The sequence below is a fragment of the Triturus cristatus genome, chromosome 1_1, assembly GCF_964204655.1.
Source record: "Triturus cristatus chromosome 1_1, aTriCri1.1, whole genome shotgun sequence".
Classification (NCBI taxonomy): Eukaryota; Metazoa; Chordata; class Amphibia; order Caudata; family Salamandridae; genus Triturus; species Triturus cristatus.
The window spans coordinates 63,485,329-63,498,803 of record NC_140579.1 but is presented as its reverse complement, the minus strand read 5'-3'; the positions used below and the strand labels follow the sequence as shown (position 1 = coordinate 63,498,803).

The window sequence follows — 13,475 nt, the reverse complement described above, 5'->3', positions numbered from 1 at the left end:
GAATAACTCGGGTCTCACGATCAATTGGTCTAAATCCTGCGTCTATCCGATCTCCGGTGGTCCTCCACTCCTACCGCCTCGGCTTCCGATCCAGGTATCTCTGAGCGGCTTTAAGTACCTGGGGATATACGTTTCGCTGGACCCGGTGGCTCGCTATGAGCAGAATCTCCTGCGTCCGCTCCGGCGATTGCGAGAGGATACGGCCCGGTGGTGCAGGCTGCCCCTGTCCCCGCTGGGTCGGGCCGCGCTGTTCAAAATGATGTCCCTTCCCAGGTTCCTCTATGCACTCCAGAATTCCTTCGACGTCATCCCAGTGGCCTACTTTCGGGAGGTAGAGAGCCTGCAGAGGAGACTGGTGTGGGACGGGCGGGCGCGTATTGCTCTTGCTAAGCTTACTCTCCCCTGGTACGACGGGGGCATCGCGCTTCCCGACATTCGCAGGTATTATTGGGCCGCGCAGCTTTCGGCCATCAACCATGCCACGTATGCGCCTGGCCTGAACCCGGCGTACGAGATGGACAAGTTCCTGCTTCCCGGCGGGGACTATAACAGGGCGCTGTACTCCCGCTCGGCTGGCCGGACCCTTACGGGTCCTACTAAGATTGCGGTGCGGACCTGGAGGGCCGCCACTGCGGCCACGGGCTGGGGTGAGCGACTGACATGTGCTACTCCTTTGTTTGCCTCCGATCGCCTGGGGAGCCTCTGGACTACGAAGGGGTTTGACCAGTGGGACACGATTGGTATCAGCAAAGTGGGAGACCTGTGGCAAAAGGGCGCGGTTAAGACTTTTGCGGCTCTTCAGGCCGAATATGAGCTTACGGACAGGGAGTTCTTCCGCTATGCCCAGGTTCGACACGCCCTGCTCTCGGTCTTTGGAGAGGGGACCAAGATCCCGGTTTCCTCGCCCCTCGAGGACCGCATACTTGACGGACATGTCCCGGACAGTACTATTTCTTTAATTTATAAGAAACTGATTAATCATCGGGCTGACCTCTTGGTGCGCCTTCGGGAGGCTTGGACGGGGGATGGGGTGGAATTGGACGACGAGGACTGGCAGTCTGCACTGTCGTCCCCCAAGGAGGTCGCCATTCCAGCCCGTCTCCGGTTGGTACAGCTTAAGATTCTTCACCGGGTGTATGTGACGGGTCCTCGCTTGGTCTCGATGGGATATTCCGACGATGGGCTCTGTAAGCGGGGTTGTGGGCTCAGTGCCACCTTTCTCCATATCCTGTGGGAGTGCCGCGAGGTGGCGGACTACTGGCGCCGGGTGCATACGGTTATGGGACAGGTCACTGGGGTTGTGCTGCTGCCGGAGGTGCGTCGCTGTGTCCTGAATGTGTGGGAGCCCAATGATTATAGCGCGGCTCAGACTCGGTGGGCGGCCCTGGGGAACATGATTGCCAAGAGAGATATAGCGCAGCTTTGGGGTGCTCAGCGGCCGCCCGCCGTGTCAGTATGGAAGGAGAATATGGACTGGTGTATGTTCAGGGAGAAGACTGTGTATGTTGCCCGTGGTAAGCCGGGGGCATGGGGCAGAATCTGGGGGCAATGGAATGCATATCGCGGGGGTATCTGTACGCCCCCCCTGGTGGACACCGATATCGCCATGTCCCCCTGACCCTTGACGGTTCCGGGCACTTTTTGTAATGACTACATATGGACGTTCATTTCCCTTGGCCCCCCCCCCCCGTCCCCAGCCTCCCGGTACTCCTTCCTTTCATGTGCTGCTTAATGGTCTGACCTGGAGTTCCCCGGAGGAAGCCTGACCTGCGCCGTTTGTCTTTATGCCTCGCCTTTTGTTTTTCTTTTAGTTTTCTGTGTTTGTTGGATTTAAGTCTCCTGTGCCTCTAGAACTATCCGGACTCACTACGGGGCCGACCCCCGGGAACCGACTGCAGCTTTGATAAATGTATATTTCATTCTGTACTTAGCGGCCGGCCCTGGTGGTTGTAGGCCCGTGCTTGTAATCGAATTATTGTTCAATAAAAATTTTTAAAAAAAAAAAATACATATGCCAAGCCATCAGTATACCAAGCACAGAAAGCATAGACAATTACACTAACATATATAAATGAGCAGCGATGCGCAATTACAGTACCTACAGCTCAGATGCGAACATTCTGGCCTGCTTAATTTGTCAGGCTTTTAATCAATAATTGATTTACCTGCCCTATACACCCCCATCTGAAATCACCGTGTCAAGTCTGACACACAGAATCAGCAAGAATAATCAAAAACGAAGAACACACGAACCTGTTTGGTTTCTTTTATAAAAACAGAATCAGCAATAATAATCAAAAACGAAGAACACACGAACCTGTTTGTTTACTTTTATAAAAATGAGCTATGCATCTTCGTCAACACAATGTACCCTAATGTCCCAGACGAAGACGCACCTCTCATCTCTCCTCACATACTTTTAACCACTGGATCATTTATCCAATGCAACTGGTGGCAGCTTGTGGCCACAATTCAAAAATGTCTGAATTTGAAAATCGTTTTTATATAGGCACATAGCCCTTAAAATTCCAAGCAAGAGCAACATTTTACTTTCTGGCCAGAAGCAATATAACAATTGCTAAAAAATAAAACAAATCTTCTCCATAGACATTTCCTCGGGGCACTGGTTTAGCACAGAATAGACCAAGGGAATCTTTCTCGACTTACATTTCTCAGCTGCCCTGTCTTATCAGAGAAGCTAAAAATAGCCCCTCAGCGCGGCCTGAGCCTGGGCTGCCAGCCAACTTTTTTTTTGTTGTTCCGGCTGCAGGCATTACACAGATGCGATGTCAGAGAAGCTTTCTAAGCAGTGCCTCTGTTCTGCTCCTCTCACCGGCCCCCACCTACACTGGCTACAAGGTCAGAATCTGTCTCCGATTTCTGTATCACATACTGCTCTACACAGCCCCCACCTTCTCCTCACTCTGAAGCTGTCAAAGACAAAAAGACTACTCAATTCCATAAAAACTGCAATAATTCGCTCAATTGAAAAATTATTTTTACATACAATTTGCACTCAGGGGGTCATAATCTCACCGACTTGACCCAGCACATTGGCTCACTGGACCACCAAGAACACAAACCTGTATTCTTGAACAATTTGCAAATTCGAAATACCCACAATTCTTTTTTTTTTTTTTTTTTTTTTTCCAGCTAAATTTTTCAAAAATTACTCTTTCATAAGAGTGTTTCGTTGTCCATCTACTTGTTCTGCTTTTACTCGGATACCTTCCTCAACTAACATATTTTCTCGAACTTTTTTTTTTGAATTCTCCTTACTCTTCTCTTCCTGCCTACGTGCTTTTTCCGTACGTCTATACGATTCTTTTCGCCATAAATCAATGGCGTCTTTCTGTTACTGTCTGGCTATCTTTTTCCATAATTCTTCTTCTACTCTCATGATGCAATCTGCATCCCATGTCCCAACTGCGGGCCACCTCTGACTTTCTGGTAAATCCTTGGTGTAGTTCACCCATAAATCAAGAAATAATACGGCATCTAGGCCATGCTTATGATACATAAAGTACCCTGGAGTGTCCCTAGGTGGAATGGGAACAGCTTCTTCGAGTACCCCTTTTCTAGTTGTGATCTGTCTTAATTTCGAAAAGAGCGGCATATTGAGAACTGATCTGATACTTGATCTTGAACAAACTTAATACAATAAACACGATAATGAACATTCATTCACACCACAATATGCAGGACGTTTTAACACATTAAACATTTAACATTTAAATGAACAACAATGATGATCGTCTGCAAAACTAAATCACCAAGCATAATTCTCGACAATAACTAGATACTTCGGAATACTTGATATACTGCTAAACAGTACATATACACTGCTGAAACAGTGCAGACCGGATTTGTGTACCCAAATCCGTCTTGACCGGCACAACCTATGTGCACGTCAGAACGCCTCCCCGGCAATGGTACTCACCGGGTAGCTCGGAACGGAAGGCCTCGGAAACTGAACTGAACTTGAACCGGACTGGACTCGACTCGAAAACTTCGGACACTCTGGACACTTGGTGGGCCTCTGTATACCTCGGACACAGCTCTCTCGCAGGTGGGCTCTGGGTAGGACAATCTGCGTTCCTCACCGCCTCGTATGGATGCCTGGTCGCAGTCTGTCCCCTTCGTTGGCCTGAGGGAGTTGGCGGGAAGACCCGCGACATGCGCGCTTGAAGTCCATCACGGCTGTGGAAGGGGCAAAACTGGACCTTCATCTCCGGCGTGTGGGGAAAGAGATTAAACTGTTCGGGCGCCATTATGTGGTAAATAAAATATTACGCTGTCAGACTTTTAAAATATAAATAAGATCATGCATAAAGCAAGAGGCTGAGTCTGTGGTATCAGGTTCATAAAGGGATTTATTCCAATAACTCGAGTCAAAGGGAGAATATTTCCATCACCAAAATTGGATCTGGAAAGGGGCTCAAAAGTATTCTCAATATTCTCAAAACATTATTCACAGAGTACAGTATATATACATTTCTCAATTGTACGTAAGCAAAAGAGCAAGAGAGAATGAGATAAGAGCATGTGGGCGTGTAAGTAGGCGTGAAGGTGGGCGTCCATGTGGGCGTCCACTTGATGATAATGGGTAATTTGTCATGTGTGGGTGGATACCTGGAGAATCCTGCAATGTCAGCAGAAATATTTGGCAGAGATGCGTGCGCAGTCGCATGACGTGTGATAGACGTGCAACTAGAGGGAGAAAGGGACTTGACATTTAGCTCTACATGTGGAGACAAAAGTCTGGGGTTATGTCAACCTAATCCCAAATCATATCTAACATCCTATGTTTAAAGAACTATGTTATCCAAAAGAAAGGTCTCTCGGAGTAGAACCTTATTCTATACTGACTATATTGACTGTGAGTGCGTGTACAAGCGTCTAAGTGTCTACACTAAATGCGAGGGGGTAGGAATATTCCATGGTAACAGGGCTATGAATTACTTGCATAAAGACAGAGAAGCCGGGCCCTTTGCTCGGTAGCTGGAAGAATGTTTACTTAAACTACTAGACAGGAATGCATTGGGCAGGGAACGGAGCAGATAATTTCGAAGGTGAAATACAGTTTTTGGCAGAGAATAGGCTGATGTCAGGCTTCGTGAGCCGTGCAGAGAATGAGACAAAGTTCATGGTCACAGATGCAGGCTCAGACTGGAGCTTTCAGAGGCAGAAGGCAAGAAGAGTTTGATGACAGAATCAGGGCCTACTTGCCTGGACTGTAAAATGGCATAAGTGAACCATATAAAGCCGGTAGCCTTTCATACTTAGGAATGGAATATCCGGCCTATTCATGGCGGATCTGACAGAGGACATGTTGACGGTGGACGCACATGTGTTTGCGTCTTCATAACTGGAACTGGAGGGAACATACATGTACTTGTGATTCATACATGAAACCGTTGGGGTCCAAGATAGGGGACATAACTGATCAGAAAAATCCATATTTCCACAACTTTCTACGACCACCCAAGGCGCAGCTCGGCCACATCTGTTGGATGCACTCCATGAGGCTCTGGAGCAGCACATCTTACTTCCTGATTGGCGCCGTACTGAGATAGTGGAGTTCCTTAAACCAGGCCACCCCCAGAAGAACCATCTTCTTACCGCCCCATCTTCCTCCTAAATTTTTAACCCAAACTGTTGGGTAAGATCCTTGCTGACCGCCTCCGCACATATGTCCAAGAACTGATCCACCCAGACCAGGCTTACTTCATGCTGCACCGGTCTGCCCAGCACCATATTAGACGGGTCCACAATGCCATTGCGAAGGCCCCGGAGCTGGGCTGCCCTGCGGCCATTCTTTTGGCTGATATAGATAAGGCGTTCGAGTCCCTAAGTTGGACTTATTCATTTCAGACTCTCTCAACTTTGGTCCACGCTTTTTGTCCTACATATAATTATTACTCACAGAGCTCTCGGCCTCTGTGCGGGTAGCAGGTTTTCGGTCAGCACCCTTCCCAATTCGTCGGGGTACAAGGCAGGGTTGCCCCCTGTATCCATTGCTATTTGCACTCGCCACAGAGCCCTTAGCTACATGGGTGCGGCGGGACCCATTAATTCGTGGGTATGAAAGGTCACAGGATCAGTCTGACAGAATTGCGCTATATGCAGACGACGTACTATTCTTTTTAAGCGATCCTGGATTTTCCCGCCCCCGGATTCTCCAGATACTTTGGGTGTTTGGGGAGACCTCCGGCCTTGGAGCTAATCCAGCAAAGCCAGTGTTATTTCTAGTATGCGGAGCCCATGGGCGCGGCTCCTGGGTTTCGCAGTTATCCCACACAACCGAGGGCTTCAAATATCTGGGGGTCTTCATCTTGCCTTGTCCCACGATATCTTGGGCACATAATATCAATCCACGCACGTGATTCGCCCAGGTTAATGCACTCCTTAATAATTGCCTATGTGGAGGGGGCGACGCCTGTGTTGCGCTACGAACCTGCATGCAGTCGACGTACTGTGGCTGTCGCCGAGCTTCCAGGCTTCCGAGCATGGGACCTCATTGGAATCTCTACCCTGAACGACATTCTGCTGGGACCCACTCTCAAATCTTTTCAGCAACTGCAAATAGAATACCACTTGCACCGGACACAGTTTTATAAATATCTGCAGCTGAGACTCGCCCTGACTCCCCTAATCTGCTCGCTGGGAGGTCTACCAGAATTTCACCCCACTAGAGAGACGTTTACTAATGGGGGATCTTGGCACGCATAAGATCTGGGAAAATCTACCAGACACTGACTACTCATACCCAAACCACACTACACAAAACCCGGGATGCGTGGGAAGCAGACATTCCCGACCTTACAGACGATGACTGGACTGAGGCTCTAGCTAGTCCCGAGGTGCCACTATAGCCGCACAATACCGCCTAATTCCATTTAAATACCTCCACCGAGCATACTACACCCGCTCCACCCTCTGGAGGATAGGCGTTATACAGTCCCCCACATGTCTGAGATGCAGAGAATCAGAGGGGACGTTTCAACACATGGTCTGGAGCTGTGGGGCACTGCAACCATTTTGGCATTCAATATCTTCTTGTCTGGGTCTGGTCCTGTCCTGGTGTCTTCCATTCGATCCCAAGCTTTTCTTACTTCACAGCACCGAGGGGATAGGGGAAAATCACTATAAACAACATCTTCTATTGTTGGGCCTCACATTTGCCAAGAGGGGCATTGCCCAAACGTGTAAGGGTACCTCCCCGCCATCAATGGGTGGGTGGAGAAAGGCCATGGACAGATGCATGGAGGCTGAAATCGTGGTGTACCAGGCGCATGGTTGTCCACAAAAACATAGGAAAATATGGTCTTGTTGGGCAACAGACCGCGGCATAGACCTGCCTCCCCTGCCACCATTAGACCCTCCCTAAACCAGGCAATCAAATCAAACTGGACCATATTTAGGGTAGATGAGTCGCTCTGTCTTCTAAACATATACCCCTGAACATTTTGCTTATAGTTAATCATGTAGTAACCTGTGCCAAGTTTAGTTATTGGGCCTGTATGTTCACAGGCAATGTTGTTGTTTGAATATAATTGGTACCATCTCATATAAGCTGTATCCGAAATATATGCTTCGAGCACCGACGGCTATGTACCGTCAAAGTCAATAAAATTTGTTAATAATAAAAAAAAACTGCACTCCATATATCTACACTTATTTCTTGCACTTTCATCTCTGCAGGTAAAACTTCAAGAGTGGCTGCGTCTTCTGAAGAAAGAGGAAAAAAGTATTCAGGAATCTACATTCAAGGAAGAGGAACAATATAAAACCATGCGGGTGAGTGGCTGCAGTGAGTGCTGTGTCTCTGTGTGTCTGTATATGTCCATGCCCATGTCTTTTTGTGACCTCTTTGGGTTCAAGAACACAGAGGCTGATGAGTCACCCTACAAACTGGGTCATGGTCCCCACCAAATAAATATACTGACGGGAGTCACTGCACTTGGATATTGCGGCTGAAACCGGCCACGGGCTCATCCTAAAAAAATCATAAAATCAAGAATTATTCTTCTGATCCTAAGGTAGTACTTACATACTCACACGGTGTGTGTTAGAGTATGTGTGCAAAGTTGTGGCATTATCTGGCTGCGAGTACGTAGCAGTGTGTGTGTGTGTGCGCGTGTGTGTGCGCGTGCATAAGTGTGTGCATGCATGTTCACACTTGGGTGTACATGTCTAAGTATGTGTTCAAGTATGGATGGCCCTGGAGTTATCTATGGGAGTGCATGCATGTGTGAGCATCTCCATATCCGTCTGTGTTTTGGGCCTGAATTAGTGCCTGTGTGTGTCTGCATATGCATCTATAGGTTTTGAGATACAGAGTATGCAAATACATGTGCGTGTCTATGTGCATGTGTGGTTGAGGGTTGTGTATGCTTTAGTCTGTATTTATTGGCTGTGGGTTTGTACTTACGTATGTGGATGCCTCTCTATGGGTTTGCGTATCGCAAGGTCTGATATATGCATGAGTGGTGAGTTACACAACGGTGAGATTTTATATGCATGGATTTGTGAGTGTATATATGTATGGATGTGTGAGTCTGTGCCTACATGGACTGAAGATATCCATCTGTGAGTTTGTACAAGGTTTGTGTGTGAGTCTGCACATTAATGTGTGCATTTATATGAGTGTGTACCTCTGGGTGTGTGTATGCGTGGATCGGTAGTGATCTATACATCCAACAGACAAAGCAAGCCTGGTGTAAGCCCCTTCCTAAACAAAGGTTTTAGCAATGTAATCATGCTATGGTATTGTATATACAACATCAAATCAGAGAACATCCAACAGAGTTCGCCGAAGTAATGGAAGCTCCAACATTGTGTACATGAGTTTTAACCCACGAATAGTTCATCTAAACCAAATGCCCTCTAATCTTAGCACGTTTCGGGACATTTACATTCCCTTCTTCAGGACATAAGCATTTCTAATTCTAGGAATGAAATGGGCAGAGCTCAGCTTCAGCCTCTGACCTTGGACATTCTCTGTTCTGCTCAATCCTCATTGCAAGGTTTTCCTGCAACAGTCTTATTAATCGGCCTTAGTTTGACGCGTCAGTTTTTATGCCTTCATTAGACCTTTCTTACAGGGATAGGCCACAGCTGACGGGAATGTCCCAGGATAACTGGCGCACTTAACCCTGCCTCAGGATGGGAGAAGGGGCAGGCCTGTAACGTTGAAGCCCCTTCAGCAGTGGTGCACATTTACCACCACTCTGACACTGCCATTGGTCGTGATATTAAAGTAATCAACAGGGGGTGTCTGTAGAGATACATTTAACAAGGGTGTCATTGCATAAACCTTTCATGGTATCTGATAAATCCTCCCACAGTTTTCATGAAGTGTTTCTCCTAAGGTGCATTGGGTCCTACTTTATTGTACTCATTTTGCAGACAGAGGAACCAGATCCACCCTCTAAAGCTTTGAAACTGCTTTAGTTGAATTTTATGGCGTGACACAGAGGCTAACATCATGCAAATCTCCTTTATTGCCAGCTCACGGCAGCAACAACTGAAGAATATAGAACTTCAATAACATTTTAATAGGCTATAAAGTCCCCCTGCATGCAGTGTTCTCCCTTTCGTTGTTGCTTCTGCTCACACGATAAGTACAGCCTTTATAATACTAATACTGAGGGCTGATTTCGATGTCGCCGGTCCCGACCGCCTCATTAGGATGCGACGGAACACTGTTCTGTCGCATGCCTATATTCCACTATGGAAGCATGCATTCCAGCTGTAAACCGGCCGTAATGCATGCTCCCATAGTAAAATTGGAGGTACGGTTCATCCCTGCACCCAGTGGCAGGCACCTCAATGTGCCAGCCACAAGGTGCAGGGATCATCAGGGGGGCACCATAGGCACCCCTAGGACTCCAACTCGAGGCTGTGCACCAAAGGGGGCCCTGCTGGGGGCCCCAAACATGTTTTTGACATGGTTTCCATGTCGGGCAGACCGGCCCTTGAGATTACAGGCCGACTGCTGAATGGCAGACGGGCTCTTAGAGCCCGTCGGAAGCAAGCCGGAATGACCATCCAGTTAACTTTCCGACTGCCTACATCTTATTTAATCTTATTTAGGAAAGTAAACCGAATGGCCCATTACGATGCGGCCCTAAAGGCTCCGACCAAAGGTCGGAGGCTTTACAGGGCATATCATAATCGGTGCCTTATTGAGTTATTTTACCTTGAGATATACCACCCTCCTCTATAGAAAATAAGAATAATATCCATCTCCTACCCTAGTACTAACACGCTCAACCAGGTTATTGTGTAACTTCCCATGTCTCCCAATGTCTTTTCCTAACCCTAGGAGGGAGGGTGGTTGTTCTTTTATATTTAACTTCCCCTCTCTTACAGCGTCGGGTCGGAGGTCCTACTACCTCCGTACCCAACACAACTTTTCGGCGTTTCCCTCGGCTCCTTAAGGCCAAGAAATACGCCCTTGCTGTGGACTGCTCTTTTCTCTCAAAGTCCGACTCCATGCCACTTGTTGCTGCAGGCCAGCTTTCTTTGAAAAGTGTGAGCCCGCATCCCGCTGCCATAATAGCGGGAGCTTCTTGAAAGAAAAAAAAAAAAGGGGTTGCGAAGGACACCTCCCACTGAGGCCGTCGCGCTGCGCACGCGGTGACTTACCCATCACCTGCAGTCCAGTGGAGTCATCTCACAGACGTGGCCACGGAAGAGAGTCCGTCTACTTATCAAAGATGCCGGCAGCCCTCCTTTTCCCTCAGCGACTGCTGGCCCATGTAAATAAAGGCAGCGGTGCGATGCACAATCATCGCACAGTTTAATAAATAACAACAGAAAAAAAGAGATAGTCTGGGGCACAACAATAAAGAAAGAACCACACAATTAGAGGAAAGACCCTTAAGAGATGGTCAGCCACACTCTGTACACGCCTGTGCCATTTTAGGAGATTGGGACCCCTGAGCAAAGACACTACAGTGGCCATTTGAACTGATTGGGCAAACTGCTTGAATTCTGGCAGTCGCAGTCCAACGAACTGCCAGAGCAGCTGTTTCCTTACACTGAGCCCAGTAATCTTAAATAATATTTACCTTCTGCCATGTCCCTTGAGCCTTCAGAGAATACTATGGAGCATAGACTGGAAGAACTTCTAAATAAGGCACTGGATAAGGTAATGGGACACTGGATGACACAATTAATAAAAAAGTGAAGGTTGTCTCCAAGAAGGGTTGGCCAGTTGCTGTCCCAGGGCACCCTGAAGGGGGAGATGGGGTGATTAAGGTCCAGAGGAAAGGGGCTGCAGGGGAAATCCTGCCAAAGGGTGTAAAAAAAAGCACAAACCCTCAAAACAAATGACTTCACGATTTTGCGGTGACAAGGATGGTGCCTCGGGCACTGCAGATGGGCAAGAAAAAGGCCCAGAAGTACCTGTTCCCATCACTTGCGATGAAACATTGGAGGATGAAATTAACCTATCCTGTTCCTTCGTTTTTGATATGGATATTGAGGAGATAGAGGTGAGGAATATGGGTACAGCTGACGAGTCATCAAAGGCCTCCAGGTCAAAAATGGGCATTGTTGACCCATTCGGAGAGAGTATGTTTGACCCGCTCAAACAACCCTTGTCTCCAGAGTTGGCTCCATCGCGGCATTTTGCCGAGTACCTCACCTTTTGGCTTAGGAAGGAAATACCAAAGAGGTCAGGTCCCGTCTTAGATCCGAATGCCCACGCCCCGCCCTCCCGGATAAAGTTGGGTCTACCTCAGAGTTAGACGCAAAGGTGGTGGCTCTAAGCGTCAAGGGAGGAAAAGGCCCTAGGAAAGGTATCGATAAAGGCCTCAAGTCCTGCCAAGACTGTCTACTTGATATTACTGACCCACTCACAAAGACGTTTGTGATGGCTGAAGTGGCTCATCTTAAAGACACCCTCATTGACCCCAAGGAATTGCGCTAATGGGCACAAAGAGCCATCTGCCTCCTGGGGAACGCAAATACTGCACTCTCAAATGAGAGAAGAAAAAGCATATTGCAAAAAATATATCTCAAATTGGTCAAACTGGCCACTAGCGGAGGGGTAGCTGCCTCCCAGGATCTACTTTTTGGGGGACAATTTTATTAGGGACGTAGCTAAGTACATCGGAGCATTTAACTCAATTCAGAAGTCCTAGAAAGCCATCAAGAAAGTTTTCCAGGATAGGGTTTTTGGCAGGGCCGGGAGAGCAGGGGGTCGGTTCCTTAGCCGTGGCCAAAGCTCTTCAAGACCCTACCTTTGCTCCACATTCGTCATTTATACCCACAGAAACAAATACCTCATGGTAGAGGCTTCAGAAGTGAGCGGAGACAAAGAGGCTTTTCAGTAGGTAAGAACTATGAAAGACCTTTCAGATACCCCTATAAAGGTGGAAGGCAGACCAGCCCAATTTTGTGGAAACTTGAACTTGGTGAATCAGGACCCTTTGGTCCTAGACACAGTAAAGGGATACAAGATCGAATTTACAGATACACCGTTACAAAGGAAAATTCCCCCAGAACTGATATTCTCACAAGAAAATTCTATTTTAGTAGCACAAGAAGTAGAGGATTTATTGACCAAAGAGGTAACGGAGTCAGGTTTTATCAGCAATATCTTTCTAGTGAAGAAGAAGGACAAAGGGATGAGACCAGTGATACATCTAAAAGAGTTGAACGAATGGGTTGTCTACCACAATTTCAAAATGGAAGGGATGCACCTCCTCAGAGATGTGCTAAGGAAAGGGGATTGGCTAACTCGGTTAGATCTTAAGGATACATACCTGACCATCCCAGTTTGGACTCCACACCAAAGGGTTCTCCAATTCACCTGAATGGGTGGACCATGGCAATTGTGCAGTCTCCCTTTCGGACTTTCTTCATTCCCTTGGTGTTTCACTAAGGCTCTTCGTCCCATAGCGGGATGGCTAAGGGCGAGAGGGGTGAGACTAATAGTTAACTTAGACAATATCCTGATAATGGCACAGTCCACATAAGTGGTCTCACGCCACATAGAACTTACAATGAGCCTACTAGAACACCTGGGTTTTGTCATAAACAGGAAAAAATCTTGCATGGTACCAATCCAGGAAATGCAGTTCTTGGGTTTTGTCATGAACATAATAAGGGCAGAATTGAAATTGCCAGGGAAAAAGTTAAGGAAACTTCACAAGAATTGAGGAATCTCTTAGGGAGAAAGAAATTTCCCTTGTGGGCTCTAGCAAGGATCCTAGGCCTTCTGTCCTCAACAAGATGAACAATCTACTGTGCACTCCAAAGACTCAAAGCCAAAGCATCAAGAACATGTCAATCTTATTCTCAAATGCTGTCTCTGGACCTGGATTCAAAGAAGGAACTACGTTGGTGGCTGAGGAATGAAGAAGCATGGAATGGCAGAGCCATTTTTGGGTAAGACTCGGAGATAGTGATAGAATCAGACGCGAGTTTAGAGGGATGGGGTGCAAGATGTGACGACTCAT

At 47.4% G+C, this 13,475-nt stretch overlaps 1 protein-coding gene across 1 annotated transcript in view; it reads left to right on the top strand.

The window, feature by feature from the left end:
• Positions 1 to 13,475, top strand: part of LOC146869413 (E3 ubiquitin-protein ligase TRIM39-like) — a 141,774-nt gene that overhangs the window by 19,253 nt on the left and 109,046 nt on the right. The window contains exon 2 of the mRNA XM_085599806.1: positions 7,705 to 7,800. Coding sequence (XP_085455932.1) covers positions 7,705 to 7,800 — 96 coding nt within the window. The remainder of the gene's footprint in view (positions 1 to 7,704; positions 7,801 to 13,475) is intronic.